Here is a 21,376-nt window from a genome sequence, read left to right as displayed (position 1 = left end):
CTTCCTTTCACCATCAGGAATCTGGAAAGAACAGGCTAAAAATTCACCATCTCCTGGTCATTCCCAGACCCATAGCACACTGGTTTTGTCCCTAGAGATATCTTTCAAATACCTTCTATAGTGTTGTTCTTACTGCCCCTAGTTCCAAAGCAACCTTTTCCATCCATTTCCTCCTGAATTTATTTCCATTTGGGAATCTTGTAGGGTTAATGTCATTCTTATGACCAAAGGACCAGCTTCTCACTGTGGCCCTCACCTAATACCATTTTTCCTACCTGTGGATCTTTCTCTCATGCCTATTTGATTGTTGGCTCTTTATATAGAAAGTCCAAGCAGTCCAAGAGGCACTGGGAAATTTACTTCTAATGCCTCAGGTGAGCTAAAACAGTAATAGCACCCCTTCCACACCAACCCTAGTACCTGATACTACCCCTCTGTCTCTGGACAAGTTGTTAATAATAATGAATCAGTTAGAGTTGGCAAGATGAGAAAGAGTCTCCTGTTGTTACTCTCCACCTGGCTTTAATATCATCCCTTCACAAGATACCAGCAAATACACTTACAAATACCACTTCTCCTATAGCCCGTTGCTGTAGGGTCCCTTATGCATCCAGCCTCCTGATCAAGAGACTTCAGCAGGAAGTAAGCTTATCCAAGGCTTTACTTTTGGAAAAAGATGTTGGTAAATCAAATGCATTTTCCTTACTGGAGATCCCTCTAGGATGATCAATTAGGAGACTTCATGTACATCATACTGACTCCTTGTTTGTAGAACTTATAGACAGACTGTCCTGAAGGTATCCTTTATTTTTTGTATTAGTTCTGGAAACAAGAATTTCTGAAGGCTGGAGCTTCATGGATAGCCTATCTGTATTGGAATGACTCTAAAGATACTGTTCTCCCATTCTCCTGGGGAAGTTACTTCATAGCTTTTAAGACTCAATCATTCAAGTGGTGACTCCATAGTAAAGCCTCTTCTGTCCTTTGAAGGTATAATTGATTCATCTCTCCCTTATGCCACTGCTACTGGCTTACCTACAATTCTATGGCAGTACTTACCACATTTCCCTGTAAGACTACAAAGCTTTTTTTAAAATAAATTTTTATTAATTTTAATGGGGTGACATTAATAAATCAGGGTACATATGTTCAAAGAAAACATCTTCGGGTTACCTTGTCATTCAATTATGTTGCATACCCGTCACCCAAAGTCAAATTGTCCTCTCTCACTTTCTATCTGGTTTTTTTTGTGCCCCTCCCCTCCCCCCTCTTTCTCCCTCCCCCCCCCCCATAACCACCACACTCTTGTCCATGTCTCTTAGTCTCGTTTTTATGTCCCAGCTATGTATGGAATCATGCAATTCTTAGCTTTTTGATAGTAGGAATGGAAACATTTGTTTAGCACCAAGTGTTGTGCCTTGTAGGTGTTCAGGAATATTTGAGTCATTGAATAGGTAACTGAACAAAACATAATTATATAAACATTTAGTCAATCAAGATATTTAATTAGCTTTATGAACTTTCTTTTTTTCTTCCATGAAGATGGGCATTTAGATCATTTGATACTGACAGCCTCACTAGCAACATTTAGTCTCCACTTATACATAATTGAAACCAAGAGGTGGAGGGCATAAGAAGGTCAAGGTCAGGATAAGATGTCTCTTGTTAGACTCTTGGTAGCTAAAGATCTGATGCATATCACTCATACTACATTTGGAAGAAATTTTTTAAACTATTTCTCACCTAGAAAAAGTGGAAATGGTTCTGGGAACTGTTGGTGTTATAACAACTACTAGATTGCCCTTAAGTCCTTAACCAGAGGATCTAGGGGAGGTTTTCCTATTTACAAGCACCTGCCTACACTTATGCTGGTTGGTTCCCTTGGTGATGGGTAACCTGGGTCATGTAATGTGAATTGACTGTAGCTTCCATGACCCACTTATGTTCACTCTTCACTTTTTTGGTACCCTTATTTTTAAGGTGTACATTTTTTCAAGTTTCCAAAAAAACATGGTATGTGAGTGGTGCTTCTGAACCTGAAGTATAACTGTGGTGACTTTGACAAGTCCCCTGTGCCCAGTAGTCAGGGTTCACTTGAAAATGGTTTTCTGGATATGATAAGATTCCTTTGAGCCTGAAATACTACACATTTTTGTTGTTGTTTTCTTATTCAGCTAAAAACACATGTCATTTATATATTTAGTGGCCAAAGAGGGGAGAAACATCTCAAGACTTATCCAGGACCAAGTTTTACCCAGTGTGTTATGTTCAAAATCTCAGGGTATTTTCAGAGAAAACCATCATATAATTTAAGATGATCTGACTGGTTGGGACAGTGTATATACTGTGGCCAGGATCCTGAGGGAACTGGAATCTATAGCTTACTAGAAGCACTAAAAGAAGTGGCTCTCCAACTGGTGAAGACTGTAGGCTCTGATGTCAGAGAAAGGAGGGTAGATACGTCTTTGAGACCCAAGGCAGGAGCACTAAGAAGTAACCGTGGCTCTGAATAATGACACACAGGATGGTTAGAGCTGTCACACTGGGGCGCTGACTGCCTTAGGATTTTCCCACCGTCCAGGCTTGTATGCCAAATGACACCCTCATGTGACCCGTTGTCAGCTCCACTTGACTGGTCTTGAACCAGCTCTTTCCCCATGTTCAGTGAAGCACAGTGCTGATGGCAGGCCTCCCGGGCCATGCCAGTCAGGGAATGCTGCAGGACTGCCCTCTGCTAGCATTCCCGAGGGTGTGCCAGAGCGTGGGTAGAGGGCGAGCTCTCCCGGCAGCGGCCAGCCAGGCTGCGGAGGAGTCGTGCTCTGGGGATTCTGCGTGGCCCCCAGCCATGGCATCAAGCACACACCCCATCCAGAACTCTGCAGAGACCTAACATGGCTCTCCCTTGGCCAAGCGATAGTGGAGCAGCCAGGCCAGGAGTGAGCAGCAGCATGGGATCTGACCAGCCATGTGAGGCAGAGGGTGAGGGCTCTGAGGTGGCTGCCGGAGGTCATTCAGCTAGAAAACTCACATTTAACCTAAATGTGACCTGACTGTTGGATTGTAACAAATACCAATTCAAGTTTTATGATTGTTCATTACTAGCTGTTGATATTCTCAATGTGCTCATGATTAACATATATGTAGCACATTGTACTTATAATATGTAGTAAAATGCTTGTAAAGAGGAAAAAATTGTGGCCATGTAGATATGACTCAAAATGCAGGCATCTTTTCAGGGACAGTGAAAAAGTGAGTATGTCCTCAGCTGTTTGTGCCACAGGCGTTCGAATGAATTCCGGTGGTCTTAGCTGATAGTGGGGTCTTGTGTCGTCGCTTAGGCTGCATTTTGTTTTTTCCAGTATTTTGGTTGTTGTTCCTTTGGGTTGTTTGGGTCTTTACAGATATTTCATAGGCATCCTAATTAGAAACATTGCCTCTTTTTGTTCCCTTGCACAAAAAGAGTTAATTAAAACCGTCAACACAAGAGATGAATGGCTTCTAACTTGACTTTGGTCTTTTGGCTTAAACAAAGCTATTTAAATGATTTCCATATTTCCATAATCATTCGGAAACTGTTTATATTACACTGAGGAAATATTAGAGCATATATATAAAGCTATAAAGAGCATTTGGCACTTTTATTCCCACATGTTTTTGTGTATAATGACCTAATAGACCCTCTATGTCACTCTGTGAGGTATAATTTTCTTTATTTAAAGGATGGAACAAGCCCTGGCTGGTTCACTCATTTGATTAGAATGTCATCCTGATATACCAAGGTTGTGGGTTCAATCCCTGGTCAGGGCACATAGAAGAATCAACCAATGAATGCATAAATAAGTAGAACAACAAATCAATGTCTCTCTCTCCCCTTTCTTCTCTCTCTAAAAATCAGTCAATAAATAAAAAATACTAAATTATAAATAAATATAGGATGGAACATCTGAGTTGAGGTGACCTACCTGAGATTACACGTAGTTAGAGCCATTTCTTGCTGCCCTTGATCTGCAGAGAAGGCTAAATCCCCACCGCTGCCCCCACTTGCTGCCCATGGGCCTGTTGCATCCTGTGTCATTCCCTGTCTTTCCCAGTCTTGCTCTACATGGGAAATAAGAATAGAGGCAACAGGTGGTGGATAGGAAGCCATCCATTCCACACACAAAGGAGACGGGGTGCCTTTTTTATCCCAGGGCATCCCACACAGACATACCCTGTGCCACAAAGTAGATCCCCGTGGACCCTGATGAGAACCCTGGTTTTACCTACACTTGGCTCAGAACTGACAATGCCATCTTCAAAATTGCCAGTTCCAGCAAATCAAGCAACAGTAGACAGAAGTCCTTTGTAATTTAGTATTATATCCCAATAACAGGAATTCTTTCTTGTAAGGCTGTTTCCAAAGGAGTAATTTCAGTCAGTTGATTGATCAATTACCCTTTAAGATGAATGCATTAGCCTGGATTTTTGGTTGCAAGTAACAGACACTTGGTTTGAACCAGTCGGGGTAAGAGGGGACTAACAGGAAGGGCAGGGATACATCTTTGCCTTTAGACGGACGGTATAAACCAGGGATGAGAATGCCATCATCCTCTATCTTTTCTTGGTTTCATTTGTTTCTCTGCTTGCTGGGTTCAAGCTGACTCCTTCTGCAAACCAGTTTCCTCCACATGGAAGAGGACATGGTCGCTGACAACCTTAAAAACTTCTAGCATTACCACGACCATTTTCTGTTCCCATGTTTAAAAGTTCAGAGGAAAGATTCCAACCAGTCAGGCTTGGATCAGGTGACTGGGAAGTGAGGGTTATCTTTAAAAGGATGATAGCCCTCACTTCTGCTGTATGGTCTCAGTCAAGGTGGTGATCCCAGCCGATTCTGGGCAGACAATAGCTTTCATTAAAGAAAGGTTCAGAAGAATTCTGTCTGGTATTGGTTTTCTCCTTTCCTTTTCTTTAGCAAAGGAGAAATTGATTAATCTGAGCTTCTCAGCAACTAATCATAAGGTTTCTTTTGGGGGCCTAAGACATCCTCTAAATAATCTCAGCTCTAATTTAAATGCAGTGTTTTCCAAGATATGAAAACATACTTTATTTCTTGAGTCTGCTAGCATCCAGCTTATAGTACATAAGGAATTTATTAACACAAACTCCTTTTGCACTCACCTATGGGAGACAAGGGGGAAGGACTCAGTTTAGATTAGGCTACCGTCCTATGTAGCCCCAACTGCCCTTATGTAGAGACTCTGCCCATGCTTCGATCATGTTGGTCAGTCCTGTCTTTCCTGGGAACAACACAGTCTACTCTCCGTCCTCTCATTGCTCTCCTAGTCACCGAGGCTGATTAACTATCATGGTCAACTTCCTGCTGCCCAAACATAGAATACCCTGTGCAGCTGCTACAACAACTTGAAGCCCCTCCCTTCCACTTAGAGATAGATTAGAAAATAGCCCCACCTTCTGCTGTTGACTGCTGAAGCTGTACATTACTCCTGAGCAGCTGGAGCAGTGATAGCATTCTGGGTCTTCTAGAAACAGACGCATAATCTGAAAGTGTCAAGACACTGTCTTGTCCCTGTTCCTGAGGATTCTCAGCAACATTACTCTTAAGGCCCAGGGAAGACCTTGATCTGACACTTCTAGGCTATATTTTATATTTTCCTCCAACAGAGCTGGGTTTTAGAGGCTGGATTCCCAGCATCCAAGCTTTTACCCAGCTTCTTGAGAACAAAGCTTTTGATTGAACCAGGGTGGTTTAGCTTCAACAATGTTGACTAAAGTTTTCAAGTTTTTTACAATATACAAATAAGAGAAGAACTCCCTCGCCTGATTCAGTTCTGTGATACAAGAGAGGAAGTATGTTTCACTGTGGCATTCTTCTAATGAGATGCAAGAGGACGTAGAACTGTCACTCTGTATTGCCATTTCACCTCCATAGAGTACACAGATCTCTTGGTCCCTCACAATATCTATATGTCACTGGGTTATAAATTCAGAAGCTCTGACCATGAAATGTTTTAATGAGAAGATGCATTTTCCCTCTGTCATATTTGTAGAAATAACCATCAAAACAAAAGAGGAGAAAATTTGATCAAATAGTTGTGTAACACAGTTTAGTACATTAGCTGTCCATTGGGCAGGTCTAGTCTAGGGGCTGCCTTCATTGGTTAAGTAAAAATGAACTTTTTGTTATTTATCAACAGAGTGAGCATCCTCAATAGGCTAGAACAGGATTGAAATTGCCCTTTTAATACACTTGCCATCTCAGAGTGGGAGGAATGAAAAGTTAGCACTTAGCATCGTTCAGGATTTGATTTGACTTTCTCTCCTCTGTGGATAGCCAGAATGGATTTCTCCATCTGACTTCATGCAGGGAGAGCTGGGCCGCTCTCTCACTGATTTGCCTCATACAGAATATGGACAAGACTGCAGAGACTCCCAAACTTGGAGTCACTCAAGGACCCAGATAAATGGTCTCAGTTTTGATCCATGCATTCTACTGCAATTTCACTGTTAGAATTAAGGAAGCAGGTATACTCTCTGACAAAGCAAGTACTTCTTAAAGTAGGGCAAAACAGAGCTGTGTCCCCACTCTGTCTTTCTAAACATATTTCTGAATAATTGAAATGGCATTTTCAGAACCATGTGGTCTTTTATGCCCTGATGATACATCCACTGTGCAATCCAAGGAATGACAACAGGAAGTCATTGAACCTGTTGCCCAATTCCTGGTACAGGGAGTAGACATTTGTGCACCTCAACTCAAATCCTCACTTTTGGCTGATGGATGTTAGCTTTCAACAAGATGATTCTAAAATAATCTTCTTGGCCCTGTTCTCAGATGCTTTTCAGGTTCTTCTTCAAGTGTAGGTGGCATTTTATTCTGGTCTTTGCTCTGCTAAGAGATGGCAGTTACTAGATTATGAAAACATGGCTCTGTACTTCACCAAAAGCCAAGGATGGCAATATGGCAGACTTCTATCTGGGACATAATTTCCATTTCACTGCTGTTTAATGCCTTTCCAAAGCTTGCTAAAGAGCAGCAACGATTTTGGCTGACTGTATGAGAGGAAGATGCCATGTCACTCTATAACAGAGATTTGGGGTGAGGGAGGGACCTTTCTGCCACGAACATCACTGTCATCTGGACCGCGGTGGCTGGCTAAGAGAAGATGTGATCCTCAAGATCATTATGGGAGAAATAATGTTCCAGAAACCACTATTCTAGATACTCAAACAGTGCTTCTGGATTTTAAAATATATTTTAATTACTCAAGAAAATAAACATATTTTAGTAAGTAGCTCAAATATTGTGGTCAAAGGAAAAGCCCATCTTGACCAAATCTCTCATCCCCAGCTTTTTGTTGCCCAGATGCTTCCTCAGGAGAGAGCACTGTTAAGGGTTGTTATACCTTCCAGACACTTGATCTGTTTATTTTCATGTAGATATTAATACCTATGGAGTTGTGTAGTGTTGTATTCTAGTTCCACACTGTGTGAGTCTATGCATCATGCTATTTTCACTAATAAATATGTCTTACATTTTTATAATGGTCCATATATGATCTATGTCTACCTTATATTTTAAAATGCTGCAAATTGTCTATACTATGGATGAACTCCAGTCAACTTAGCCACTCTGCCATTAATGAACATTTAGGGTCACACAGAATTTTCAAACGTTATTCTAAGTCCATTCTCTTTTCACCTTTTTTTTGTGTGTGTGTTTTTCTTAAGTGAGAAGCAGGGAGGCAGAGAGAGAAAGATTCCCACATGTGCTCAACCGGGATCCACCTGGCAAGCCCACTAGGGGGCAAGGCTCCGTTGCAACTGGAGCTATTTTAACACCTGAGGTGAGGCCATGGTACCATCCATAACACCTAGGCCAACTTGCTCCAGTGGAGCCTTGGCTGCAGGAGGGGAAGAGAAAGACAGAGAGAAGGGAGAGGGCGGGAGGGTGGAGAAGCAGATGGTTGCTTCTTCTATGGGCCCTAACTGGGAATCAAACCCAGGACATCCATATGGCGGGCCGATGCTCTACCACTGAGACAACCAGCCAGGGCTCATTCTCTTTTAATCTTAATATATAAAGCAAAATTTGTACTTGACCCACTTCCCAATTAATTTATAACAGAATCCTTACCAATTTATTACATAGGAACTCAGGAAAATTATTCATTTGTGCCTTGTTCATACACTTTGGCCTCTGTTTCTTTATCTACAAAATGGGAATAAAAAAGTTACCCATCTCATGGGTGGTGGAAAGGAATAAATGAGTTCATGTATGTCAGGTGCTCTTAATAGTGCCAGGTGCATGTGATCGCCACCTAAATTCTTGCTGTGTAGTTTACAGCATTGTGCTTGGACCACACTGTATTGGTCTCCATTGGACTACTTTGGCCTTTGGCTCTTATTATGCATTAACCTATTTAGAGGTCATCACAGGAAAGAGGTGAGTTCAGCTGGGCTCAGTTCACTGTGAAGATATTATTGTGGATGTCTTTTTCTCCCATTCCACATAATTTCTCTGAAAACGGGAAGTTTCTCCCTTCCTCAGGAACAGTTGTACTTCTGCTAGGCAGTCACTCAGCCTTTACTGCACTAATCTGTGTTTTTATTCATCATGCTTCCCCTTGCCATTGACTGCTGGGGTGGATCCAGATTTTTTGACCTACTAGCATGTGTCATAAATTATGTGGCATGTATTTTATATATTAACTGAACTTATGACATCAACTTTCTCACTCTTCTATTTTTTTTTTCAACCCATAAACATAACTGCCTCTGTGGGTGATTGTATGGGTTGACCTTTTATTATAATGAAGAATCTATTGCACCCTTTGACCTGAAGCACAGTTGGTGCCATGGCTTGCTGCAGTCTTGTGGAAGGGATTTTCCCTTTAGTCTTTTCTCCTTCACCTCCTGCTGGAGAAGTAGCTGCTGCCCATGCAGGGTGGTCCCACACACATGCTGACTTTGGCACTGGGGTTGGATATGCAGAGCTTCACTTAGGTGCCTGGGTCCTTTCCATCTCCTGAAAATCATCATCACGCAAGTTCTTTGACAGAGAAGCATTTGACCTGCTGTTAAATTTAAGTTTAAAAAAAAATTAGCCCTGGCCGGTTGGCTCAGTGGTAGAGCATCGGCCTGGCGTGCAGAAGTCCCGGGTTCGATTCCCGGCCAGGGCACACAGGAGAAGCGCCCATCTGCTTCTCCACCCCTCCCCCTCTCCTTCCTCTCTGTCTCTCTCTTCCCCTCCCGCAGCCAAGGCTCCATTGGAGCAGCGATTGCCCGGGCGCTGGGGATGGCTCCTTGGCCTCTGCCCCAGGCGCTAGAGTGGCTCTGGTTGCGACAGAGTGACTCCCCGGAAGGGCAGAGCATCGCCCCCTGGTGGGCAGAGCATCGCCCCTGGTGGGCGTGCCGGGTGGATCCCGGTGGGGCGCATGCGGGAGTCTGTCTGACTGTCTCTCCTCGTTTCCAGCTTCAGAAAAATACAAAAAAAAAAAAAAATTATTTCCCTCTCTTGTGAGATTCTGAGAAAATGTAGATTACAATTATTATGTCCTTAAATACTAGTCAAAGAGATTGACCATGTGAGGACTGGATTATTAACTAATGTAACAACAATAAACTGCCATCAACACAAATAAGCCATTTGTGATTGTGAAGGCCCTTTGTTTATGATGTGAAAGAGCTTCCATCACAATGAACAAGATGCAGACCGCAGAGAGGCTGGTGTAAAAGGCAGTGGTGTGGCACTGGGCCCTTGTCCTGCCTGGCCTGTGCCTGGCACAGCCGCCCTGGGAAAAGGCCCCGCGGCACACCCTCCCACTGAACCTTCAACAAACAACCAGTCCTCTTTCCCAAAGGAGTCTCCCAGCTTAATGCGGGACACTGGGTCCCTGTTTTCGTTTTAGTGCTGGGCCTGGCTCTGCCACCTGCCCTGAGCTAGACAGTGTATTGGGGGAGGGGTGGGACAAGGAGAGGAAAGACTGCTCCTTCTCAATGGAGGAGGATTGGAAAGCCTGTTCTGAAGGTTGGCATGTGGGGAAATGGCTTCAGGAGAAGGAAACTAGCTTTGGTCCCCTGTGCCGGGTTCCTCGCTGACCCCTTCTTTTGCACAATCATGACTTTCCTTTGGGGTCAAGAGAGTACCTGCCTCATAAACACTGGAGCATTGATTCCTCTGGAGTAGCCCAGGTTAGTATGATGGTCACTTCCCCACTTAGCAGTAAAATCCACTTTTTCAGACTGTCAAGCCCCTGGCTGGCATATAGTGGGCTTCAGGTTTGGGCTTTCCGCTCAGCTCAGAGGAAGGCAGTGTGTGTTGGCATCAGGTCAGCTCTGTTCCATTAGCAGCTCTCTCCCGCCTCCCAGCCTACAACCAGGTTAGAAACACCCAGAAAGTGAGGGCAGCTCCTGTCTCCAGCTCAGGGCATTTCTGATTCTGCCTCTCCTCTGCTCCATGATTTCTAGCTACTTTCCATTGGCTGTGTGTTCTCTCTGCCTAGCTCTTTGAGATTATTTGGGTTCTTCTCAAGAAGTTTCATCTCAGCTAGCTTCTCTCAGTTCTAGCTCTAATGTGCCTGCCTGGCAGCCAGAGCCCTTACCAAGGGCTGGCGTTGGCCGCTCCTGAAAGGGATGTGTGAATAATGAAGAGCCTTGCCATTGGTACCCCCATTCCCTGTGCTCCCTGCAGTGTTCAGGATGGACCCCCATGCTGTGAGGATGCCTTGGCTCTGGAGGACCCTGGTGTGAGAGTTAAGAGATATCAACATCTGTATAGTTGTTGCTCCCACATAGCTCCCTGGTCTCTGCAAAGAGTAGAACCATATTGCTGTTAGTGCCTCTGGCAGGCTGTGCCTCCAGCTAAACCAGACCCAACACATCCAGTCAAGTCAAGAGCTACTAGGTCTGGAGCTCCGCTGAGGCCTTCCTGGCCAAGGGTGAGGTCATCCAAGGGTGTGGTTTTGCCAACTTTCAAAGCACGCCTTTCAACAGCATCTGGTCAGGTTCTTGTAGTAGTTTTGAAATCCTGTGGTTTCCTGTTTGGGTGGGTGGTTTTGCACATATAATCAGTGAAACTGTCCACACTAATTGCATGCTTCATTTGAAAGTCAGTAAGATGTTTTCCCAACCTTTTAAATAAGTTTTTTTCCCCTTCTCTTTGGTCCCAGGTAAATCACCACAGTGCTGCTAGTAATGAAACATACCAGGAACGCTTGGCACGTCTAGAAGGAGATAAGGAATCCCTCATATTACAGGTGGGTCCTTTCTTGTGGGAATCAGCACATTCTATTACCTCCACCTCTGTAGCTGCCCCAAGTGGGAGAGAAGTATAAGGATTTTCTCTGTTGGATTTACCTTGCTCCCAAAGTGTATGCTTTTAGAACAACTTTGCCTGAAACAAAGCAGAAAGTAACTGAGGGAACAATTTAACTCTGGATTTGGCCTTCAGGGGTTGTGAGTATATTCATTTATTTATCATGAACTACCAAGTGCCCACCATATACACGGGAAGCTCTGTGTCCAGGCTGATGAATGGGGCCTTGTCCTCTAGGGAACCCAGGAGTCATGCAAGGATGATAAGCTGTGTCCTAATGTCACTAATAAATCAGATCCACTAGTGATCCGTGCCTAAGGGTCCATGTTAATGTGATCTGGCCCAGATAATCCAGAGATGGAGCTACACTTACACTTTGAGGCCAAATCCCCTAGAGCTGATAACATGGGGTAATAAGCCTTTGATGGCTCTTGTTTCAGAGGGAGGAACTCCAAAACTTTTCACAGAGAAAGATAGGCAGAGGAGCACTTTTAATTCTGAAAACATGCATTCCTTGGTAGGACATAAAGTTGAGCATTCCTGTGGGAGGCCTATTGCTGGGGCAAGGGCTCTTCCCTCTGTCAGCTCACAACTGCATGAATCAAGCATCGAGGTCAGGTATGCTTTAATGATTTGGGGAATAATAAGATTAACATCCCAGCTAATTTTGTAAAAGGCCTGAAGGGTGGTGGACGAGACTAGTGGAATGGAGGAGGGGGCACGTAGGGTGCAGGAAGCCTCCCAGACTGGGCTTTAGCCTAGAGCCCTGAAGTTAGCTTATGCCTGACCAGTGGTGATGCAATGTATAGACCGCCAACCTGGGATGCTGAGATCCCAGGTTCGAAACCCTGAAGTCACTAGTTTGAGCATGGGCTCACCAGCTTGAACGGAGAATCATCAAAATGATGCCACCATGGTCACTGGCTTGAGCCCAAGGTTGCTGGCTTGAGCAAGGGGTCACTGGTTTGGCTAGAGCTCCCCCCTCTCCCCACAAGGCACATATGAGAAAGCAATCAATAAACAACTAAAGTGTTGCAACTATGAGTTGATGCTTCTCATCTCTCTCCCTTCCTGTCTCTCTTTCTCCCCCCCCCAACAAAAAGAGGCTATAGTATGATTTTTTTCTTTTATTTTACCTTATTCTTTTTTTCCTTTTACTTCATTTTATGAATGTGAGAGTAATAAATGATTATTCTAGAAGTTCAAAAATCAAAAAGAGTTTAACATTTTGGCCTTTTTTTCCCCAGACATTTTAATCCTGTCCTGCCCCTATCTTGAATAATTAAACTCAAAGCAATTATATGGTTATACCATGTTGTATCCTAGTTATGTTTTTTCTCCCCCCTTCATTTCATTGATTTGTTCATTTAAAAAAAATGTAAGTGCTTACAACTTGGTGGATACTGGTTTTAGGTGCTAGGGATGTAGCAGTGAAGCAGACAGACTAAGTCAGTCCTCGTTCTTGAGCTTCTGTTCGTGTGTGTGTGTGTGTGTGTGTGTGTGTGTGTGTGTGTATCATAAACCAATACACAGAATGTTTCAGGCGGTGATAAATACTGTGGAGAAAAATAGAGCAGGATATGGATTATGTAGTTAGGGAAGACCTCCCCTGAGAGGGGGACACCTGGAAGAAGTTAGGGAGGGGGTAACTGGGTGCCTGGAGAAGCACATACCAAACCAAGGAAGTGGTGGGTGCAGCCCACACCCAGCAGCAGGGGTGTGCTTGGTGTGTGGCACGAATAGGAAGGGGCCCTATGCAGGAGTTGGTGACCTGCAAGGAAGCCTGGTGGGCACTCCCTTCAGAGAGCATGGGCCAGATCATATGGGCCAGATCATATAGCCCATTAAAGCACAGACTTTTTGAGGAGTGGGTAATTTGAAATGCTGTCTTAATGAGATGAGTAATGAAAGAATATCCATTTAGAATTTTACAGCGAACATTATGAAATTGCAAACTTTTGAACCAGAAACCTTCATGGCTGGCACTCCTATTTAGAGGCTTACAACTTAATGAAGAAATCCTGTTAGATAATCTCCCTGATGTTTATAGTTAAAAACAAAAACAAACAAACAAACAAAAAACCCCTTCCAAATTCTTGAATAGTCCTTATTTAAATAATTCTAACACAATTGGGAATCTACTTATCAGAAAATTCAGAAGTGGATCCTAGTGATTTCTGTTCTGCTTGGAGGTCGTGGACAGATTTTCGGAGTTGCTATTATGTGATCCCTGCCGTGTGGTGGTGGCTCCACGGAGGTGGTTAGACAGTAAGTCCTCTTGCTTCATTCACATTGCAGCTCAGCCAGACTGAATTAATTGAAGCCCTTGGCCCAGAATGTTTTCCTGGGTTTACTAGTAGAAGAACAAGGGAAATAACACAGAACAAAAGACTTCGTTTCCAGGACTGCTTAAGAATAAATAAAATAAAGTGTTTTCTATCTTCATTAGACTATAAATTCATAAGACAAGGCTTTTTTCTGTTTTTCGCTTCTGTATCTCCCTCAGTGTTTAAAATTATGCTTAGCATGTAGTATGAGCTCAAAAAGTATTTGTTTTATTATATAAAGGTCACGTTCTAGGATCCTTATTCTTCTTTCTTTTCTTTTGTTTTTTTGACAGAGACAGAGAGACAGATAGGGACAGACAGACAAGAAGGGAGAGAGATGAGAAGCATCAGTTCTTTGTTGTAGCTCCTTAGTTGTTCACTGATTGCATTCTCATATGTGCCTTGACTGGAGGCTACAGTAGAGAGAGTGATCCCTTGCTCAAGCCAGCGACTTTGGGCTTCAGGCCGATGAGCTCGGGGTTTCAAACCTGGGTCCTCTGGGTCCCAGTCTGATGCTCTATCTACTGCGCCACCACCTGGTCAGGCTAGGATCCTTATACATCTTATCCCATTCTACACTTCTCCATTCATAATGTTTAGAGTATTGAGGTTCCTAGAACCCCTGCAGCCCTGTGTAGCTTGAGCCATACAAGCAGCTGAGATATAAGCTATAGAAAGCTATGGACTATATATTATTTCTTTGGGTATCAAGGTGTGGTACAGACTATATGTGTTAATTGTCATAATAAAAGATTAACCATAACACATCCTTCCCAGACAGGAACTCTGGAACCCAGGGATCAAAGGCCACCTCCTGGAATCCTACCCTTTTTTTTTTAATGCTTTTTTATTTATTTATTTATTTTTAATTTTTTTAAATTTATTTATTCATTTTAGAGAGGAGAGGGAGAGACAGAGAGAGAGAGAGAGAGAGAGAAGAGAGACAGAGAGAGAGAAGGGGAGGGAGGAGCAGGAAGCATCAACTCCCATATGTGCCTTGACTATGCAAGCCCAGGGTTTCGAACCGGCGACCTCAGCATTTCCAGGTCAACGCTTTATCCACTGTGCCACCACAGGTCAGGCAATCCTACCCTTTTGAAAGTAGAGTTAGTAGTTGAAAAGGTGAGACTGCTGGTAGTGTTCAGCAATAAGGATTAGAAAACAAACAGAAAAACCTCACAAAGATTTGTGTTTAAGATGGGCCTAGTCGACAGAAGGTACCCGTTTTAGATTATAACTGAAATGTTAGCACACGATACCTCAACTCCAGGAATATGTTTTAATAATTCATTTAAATCATTTGGGCATTTGGGAACTTAAAAATGGGAAGCTTCAAGTAGCCATATTAATTTAGATTGGTTCCTCTGTAAGGGGAGCTTTATAATTCATGAAGTTTATTTCAGCTCTCATAAATGAATTCACATTAACTCATTGTTCCTTACAGACTCAGAAATCATTTAGGACAATCTAAATGTAGATGGCAGTGATGCACCACTGGTAACAAACCCGAAGGGTCTCGAAAGGATCTCAATGTGCCAGGCACTGATTTCTTTATTTGGGGGCAGGTACCCACTTGATTACTTCACCATCCTGCTCTGAGGCACCTTTTTTTATTTGTTTCTTGTTTTTGGTTTTTAAATTTTATTTATAAAATTAAATTTAATGGGGTGGCATTGATCAATAAGAGTACATAGGTTTCAGGCAGTGATAAGTTCAAATAATTTAACAAATGGATCTCTTCCCTAATGACCATTTTAAGTATGAAAAACAATATGCCGAAAGGTAGTTTATCATTTCATGCATTACTTAAATAAGAACAATAAAAGAGATACACAAAACTGGATTATGTTATAAGAAAGAGTTTTAAAATATTAACAAAAAAATATTAAACAATACCTGACAAAAAACAATAAAACTGTTATTTAAGATATTGCCAATGACAGCTTGTCCCATCCTGGTCGTTTGGCACTTTTTCTCTTTATGTGATATGTTTGTTTACTGAAGTAACAAATGTGAGGGAATTAAAATGTAGTATTTCATCAAAGCTATAATGAATTTTATGAAGTGAATAAATAAATATTACATGCATAGTTTCGTCAAATTTTTTTCACCTGTGGATGGAATGAACTTTACTATGGGCTATGGGCACTTAGAATACACTGTTATACAGATGAACATTAAAAAGGAGTAAGGAATGTAAATTTGTGGTTTCCACATCGGGCAGCTGCCCAGGTGCCCACCTTAGAGAGAACCCTGATTACAAGTGCCATTTTAACAACTGGTTCGCTGAACTCGACAAAAAAGTAGGTGATTCTGCTGAACCGGTGAGAACCGGCTGAATCCCACCAGTGGTTTCAAGTAAACATTGCTCCAGTATTTGTACTGTTGAATGTGTTGTGTGCCCATCACCCAAAGTCAAATCATTTCCATCACCGTATATTTGTCCCTCTGCACTCCCCTCCCCACCCCTCCGCAGTAACCACTTCACTTTTAGATAGGTTGAGACATCTTTTAATTAAGAAAAAGAAAAAGGGAAGGGATCCTGAAGCACTTTGCTAGTAGAGCAGGCTATGAAAAACCTTTCAGTATATATTTAGGGTATAATTTAAATAATTTATTGAAAACATATTTTTATAAATTAATTCCAATAAATACTCTCAGTGTTCTTCAGAAAGATGGCTCTTTCCCTGCCACTGTACATGCACTGTGGCTTGTGTATATGACTTAGAGTCGTGTTTTGGCCTGTAAAGCACTAAAAGTGTTCTGGAGCCAAACTTTGCCAGTGCTAATACATGCCCTTTACGTCCCACATTCCTTAATTGCTTCAGAACCCTTGCCTGATAGGTGAGCAGTCCTCACACCCTTATGAGAGAGGTGAGGTCATTGGTTAGTCTCCACACTGCTTGGATTGCTCTTCCACATGAGGTAGCAGAAGCCCTGGCAAGCAGGCTGAGCTATGCCTCGAGGTCGGGGCTGCCCGAATGAGCGCTAGGAGAGGCATAGATCACGCGTGCAGCCCGGAGGCAGCTCTCGTGGCTGTTGGGTGTTTTTCTCTGGAGTCTGTCAAGAGCAGGAAACGTGACCAACCGTTATTGAGACAGTGGCTGAGACTCCCTGGCGAGGTAAGAAAACAACTGTAGTTTCCTCCACCCGGGACACTTCCCCCGCCTGCCACCCATCAAACAGAAAAGCCATTCTCCCATGTAAGGATCCGTGGTGTGGCTTCACAGTCACCCTCCGTGGGAGCTCATTCCTGCTCCTCCACCATTGCTTTTTTTCCCTGGTCAGGTGAGTGTCCTCACAGATCAAGTGGAAGCCCAAGGAGAGAAGATTCGGGACCTGGAAGTATGTCTGGAAGGACACCAGGTGAAACTCAATGCTGCTGAAGAGATGCTCCAACAGGTAAGGGCGGATGGATGGGGCTGAAGGCCCTTGGGTTCTGCTGAACTTCATGTGTTAAAGCCCTTTGTGTCAGGGTTGCAGCTCTTACTGCCCCATCCTTCCTGGGCCTGGGATTGGCTGCTCAGTGTGTGGTGTTGATTCAGCAGGTGAAACCAGCCTGAACACTGAGAGTTGGTGGGGGTGGGGGGCTGGCCTGGGGAGGAATAACCTGTTGGGCTGGTTAGACAGATTCCCAGGTAGCACTTTCTCTGGGTCTAGTTCAGGGAAGGAGCTCTCTGCTGGCAATGTCACCCTCACAGTCTCACATGAGCTGCAGCTTGACTGCAGGTGACATCTGGGGTTGTAGAATGTCAATTAGGTTTGAAACCATGTTAACATAATAAATTAAAAATTAAGAAAAAAGGAAAGTCAATTAGCTTATTTTTCCCCTTTTATACTGATTCTTCCCCCCCCCACACACACTCTGTGTAGTCTTCTTTGATAAAATATGTTACATAAACAATACTTTAATATAATTTAATACACATCAAAATGAAAAAAATAATTAGCTGTTCTCCTACCAGTCAAATAAATCTCTTAAATTGTCTTTTGGTCCTTCTTGTTATGTGTACATATAATTTGCAAAGATCTATTCACACCAGAGATCCAATTTAGTCCTCAGGTTTTTTGTATGCTTCACATCATAGAGTTCTTTTCCATTCTTAAATTTTGCTCTATAGTTGTTTTTGCTATCACTTATAGATAAGTTTTTGAATGAAAGTATCATAATTCATCGACTTCCACTCTTGAACAGTTTTTACCTCTTGTAAAAAATGAGCTATGATATTTTTTAGGAAGGATATTGAATTTTTATCAAAAGTCTTTTCTGAATCTGTTCAGAAGCTAATTAGAAATTTAATGAAATTTATTACTATGTCTAATTCATAGGTTTCCTTAACTTACATCCTTCTTGTATTTTTAGTTATTTTGAAAAATAAATTCTGACTGAAGTTTATGTGTGTATGCTTTATAGCTTCTGGCATACTACTGGCACATAAAAGGTGCTTACTAATTATATAAAGACTGAAAGTCAGTCTCTTCAAATGAGTGAGTTTGATTAGATGACCACTTGTAATCTTTCCCCAAAGCTCTAGTGTTTTTTATTGCTGGGATCAGCATAAAATTTTATAACAGCACAGGCTTTGAATCCGACCTTTGGTCTTAAAATAAACCTTAGTTCCCAGGTGTCTCTTAGCTTTATCGGAGTGTGTTTGAAAACTTTTTTAAAAAAGTGTTTTTATGCAAATAGCTTTATAAAAACTAGTTCCAACAGCTCTGAGGCTGTTATTAGTCGGTTATCTTTTCATTGCTGATTCATAAATCACCACATTCCCAGCTCTATTTGATTTTCTACTTAATAATGTGCCATTTCTCATCCTACTCCCTGAAAATCTCAACAGCGATAAAAGTTGAGTCTTTCTATTTTTTTCCATGTACTTTTAACATTTTGAATCTTTCTTTTGAAAATGCAGGAAGGAATATAGGCTGATAGAAAAATCTCAAATGGCAGAAAAACATTTTCACAAAGAGTACATAGGGACAGCCCACTAGACTATATTTTCAAGGCTGCGCAAGGTGTGGTTTGGGGTGGTGATTAAGGGGGAAAATGATGGAATGTTATTTAAAAAAAAAAAAAGCCTGACCTGTGGTGGCACAGTGGATAAAGCGTCGACCTGGAAATGCTGAGGTCGCCGGTTTGAAACCCTGGGCTTGCCTGGTCAAGGCACATATGGGAGTTGATGCTTCCAGCTCCTCCCCCTTCTCTCTCTCTCCTCTCTCTCCCTCTCTGTCTCTCTCTCTCCTCTCTAAAAATGAATAAAAATAAAAAATTTAAAAAACCCAGACAGAGAAAGAAAATTTGGCTGTAGAAGAGAACCTGTCATAAATTGCCAGAAGGTAGATGTTTCAGGAAGGCATTGCCTGGCAAGTACCACTCCATTGTTACTTGGAGAATGGCTGCATTGTTGTCCCCGAGTTCTCTGACCTCCATTCCTAGCTGCTCTCAAGGCTGCCCTGCCCCCTCTCTATGGCAGGGCTTCCGCTCCCTTGTCAGAGTCTCTGTGCCAAGCAGTCACAGTGGTTCCCAGCACCACCTGGAGGAGTCTGTCTTGTCCTTTTATGGACTGGATTTTAGACTTTTGAAAAAGTCTTAAGTTAAGTTTCCCTTCATGTCCTTCGTATTCCGAATCTTCTTTCTTGTGTGCTGTGGGTTTGGTAGCAGGCGTGTCATTTGCATGTACCATAGAGGAGAATGTCTTGGTTTTGTATCTTTTCGAGTATGGTAACTCTTATTAGCCACCTCTAGGATGTAAAGATCTTCCTGACTTAGTCATAACATTTTGCTAATAACTTTCATTGCCTTCTTTCAGTCCGTCAAGGGTAAACTGAAAGGAGTGTGGAATACTACTTTCTTGGCAAATTCTGAGTTCACATGATAGGATGCATATGAACCTCAACTCCCATTTGTGTGTTCGCTAGACACGGTGGTGTCTGAGCTTGAGATCTTTGAGTTCCCAGCTCTAAATCCCACACTGAATGTTCTGCTGCACAAGTTAATGCTTTCCTGAAATCTGCTTGATGCTGTCTGAAAAGATACCTAATTCTTGCACCACGGCATTGATGTGAGGCCATCTATAGCTTGAAGTGTGTACGTGTGTCTTCTGAACTTGGGGCTGGCAGAGACTTGCCTCCTTTGACTTTATCCTGGACCCAGGGCTCTTGGCTTCTGGTGATAGGAGCAAGAGTGACTCATGGCCTTGAGGCAAAGAATGGAGACAAACAATTGCCTCTTTCTGTCAGCCAGCCCTCAGAAACCATTTCTGCCCTCAAGGAGCCTGATCTGCTGCTCCAAGGCCTGGGGAGCTCTGAACAGTTTCTTTCACTGTCGCAGTACGGGGCCTTCTGACTGCCTGTTGACACTGCTTCCCTTGGGGATGCTGCCTGCATACCGAATGGGTCTTGTCTGAAGGAGGCAGCTGCTGCTCCACTCTAGCCGGCTGCCCATGCAGGCCCAGTGTTGCCACATAGTCCCATTTTTCACAAGAAGCTGGAAATCCAGATTTAAAGATAAGCTTTTGTTTTAAAAACATGAGTGACTAATTTAAATGGAAAAAAAATACCGTTTGAACCACATGATACATACCTTCAGGCCAAGCATGGCCCACAGACCTCTAATCTGCAACCTTTGCTCTGGACTTTTCCCCTTCATTGGCTGGAACAGCACTTGGGGGACTTAAGGAAACTAAAACCCAACTAGCATAGCCCAAATTCTGTGCTTACATGGGCCCCAAAACCCCACTGAACTCTCCCCACAGCTGTTCTCCTGACCAAAGTCAGACTCTTTCCAGGAGCCCAAGAGGAAGGGAGGGAGTTCCCCACCCAACTCATGAGCTACACACCTCTCAGCCTGGCCTGGCCCCTCCGAAGTCCTGAGGCCTCAGTTCCCATCTGTTTCCTTCTACGCATCAATTCTTCCAGTCTCCGGAAATCAGAAAGAAAACATGGAGACCTTGGGGTTACGTGGGCAAACCAGGACCAGACAGAATCAGCGCAGGGGTGGCTCATGTGGGCAATACATAGATGATGGACACAATTAGAGCAAAACATTACTTGTCTGCAGCCCGATGCAGGTAGGGAAGGGGGCAGCTGCAGCATCACTTGCGACTGCCTGGGAAGCACCTCAGATTATATAGTCTTAGACTCAATGAGCTTGTGTGGACTTTCCAGGGAACCTTCTTCATTAAAAAGAGCCATTTTCCAGGATATGTACAATCAGGTCTTCAAGGGGCCACAGCCTGGATCAGTTTTCACAGGTCGAGGATGGTTTAGATACAGAGCTCACTGTGCTGAGCCTTGCCCTCTGTTCCTTAAGCAGGTCAAAGACTTGTCCAGCTGCATCTTTGAGGGCTTCACACTGGGCTGAGCAAGCCCAGGGCCAGATAGTACTCTGGGAATACAGGCGTGGGCCAGTGCCCTCCTCCCTGTGACTGGCTCAGCTGACAACAAAGTCTCCGTGTCACAAGGAGGGTTCCCCATGGCCTGTTGATGTATTTGAGGTCCCTGGTGGCTTTTTCTGAGTGGCTCCCATGGGTTCTCTGGAGTCTAGAAGGTTTCTCCACAGCAAGCTCCTCTACCTCCCCTCACGGACCCTTCTTACTCGCTGGGTAAGAGGTTTTATATGGAGCCGGCAGTCAAGTGCAGCATTTTTGCCATAAAGAAGATAGAATAGGGAAGCCAAGTGGAGATGAAAGGATGTAAACCCCTTGTGAGGACATGACCCAGTTTTTAGGAC

At 43.2% G+C, this 21,376-nt stretch overlaps 1 protein-coding gene across 9 annotated transcripts in view; it reads left to right on the top strand.

Moving 5' to 3' along the window:
- PPFIBP2 (PPFIA binding protein 2) overlaps positions 1-21,376 on the top strand; it is a 159,922-nt gene that overhangs the window by 82,391 nt on the left and 56,155 nt on the right. For 7 of the 9 annotated variants that reach the window (XM_066366421.1, XM_066366428.1, XM_066366407.1 and 4 more), the window contains 2 exons: positions 11,172-11,258; positions 16,933-17,046. In XM_066366421.1, coding sequence (XP_066222518.1) covers positions 11,172-11,258; positions 16,933-17,046 — 201 coding nt within the window. Of the gene's footprint in view, positions 1-11,171; positions 11,259-16,580; positions 16,767-16,932; positions 17,047-21,376 lie in introns of those variants that run through there. The other 2 variants (XM_066366447.1, XM_066366460.1) reach the window with 1 other exon arrangement.

Source organism: Saccopteryx leptura, chromosome 1 (assembly GCF_036850995.1).
Source record: "Saccopteryx leptura isolate mSacLep1 chromosome 1, mSacLep1_pri_phased_curated, whole genome shotgun sequence".
Taxonomy (NCBI): domain Eukaryota; kingdom Metazoa; phylum Chordata; class Mammalia; order Chiroptera; family Emballonuridae; genus Saccopteryx; species Saccopteryx leptura.
Note: the sequence above shows the minus strand (reverse complement) of the source record. Positions and strands in the feature narration are given on the sequence as shown.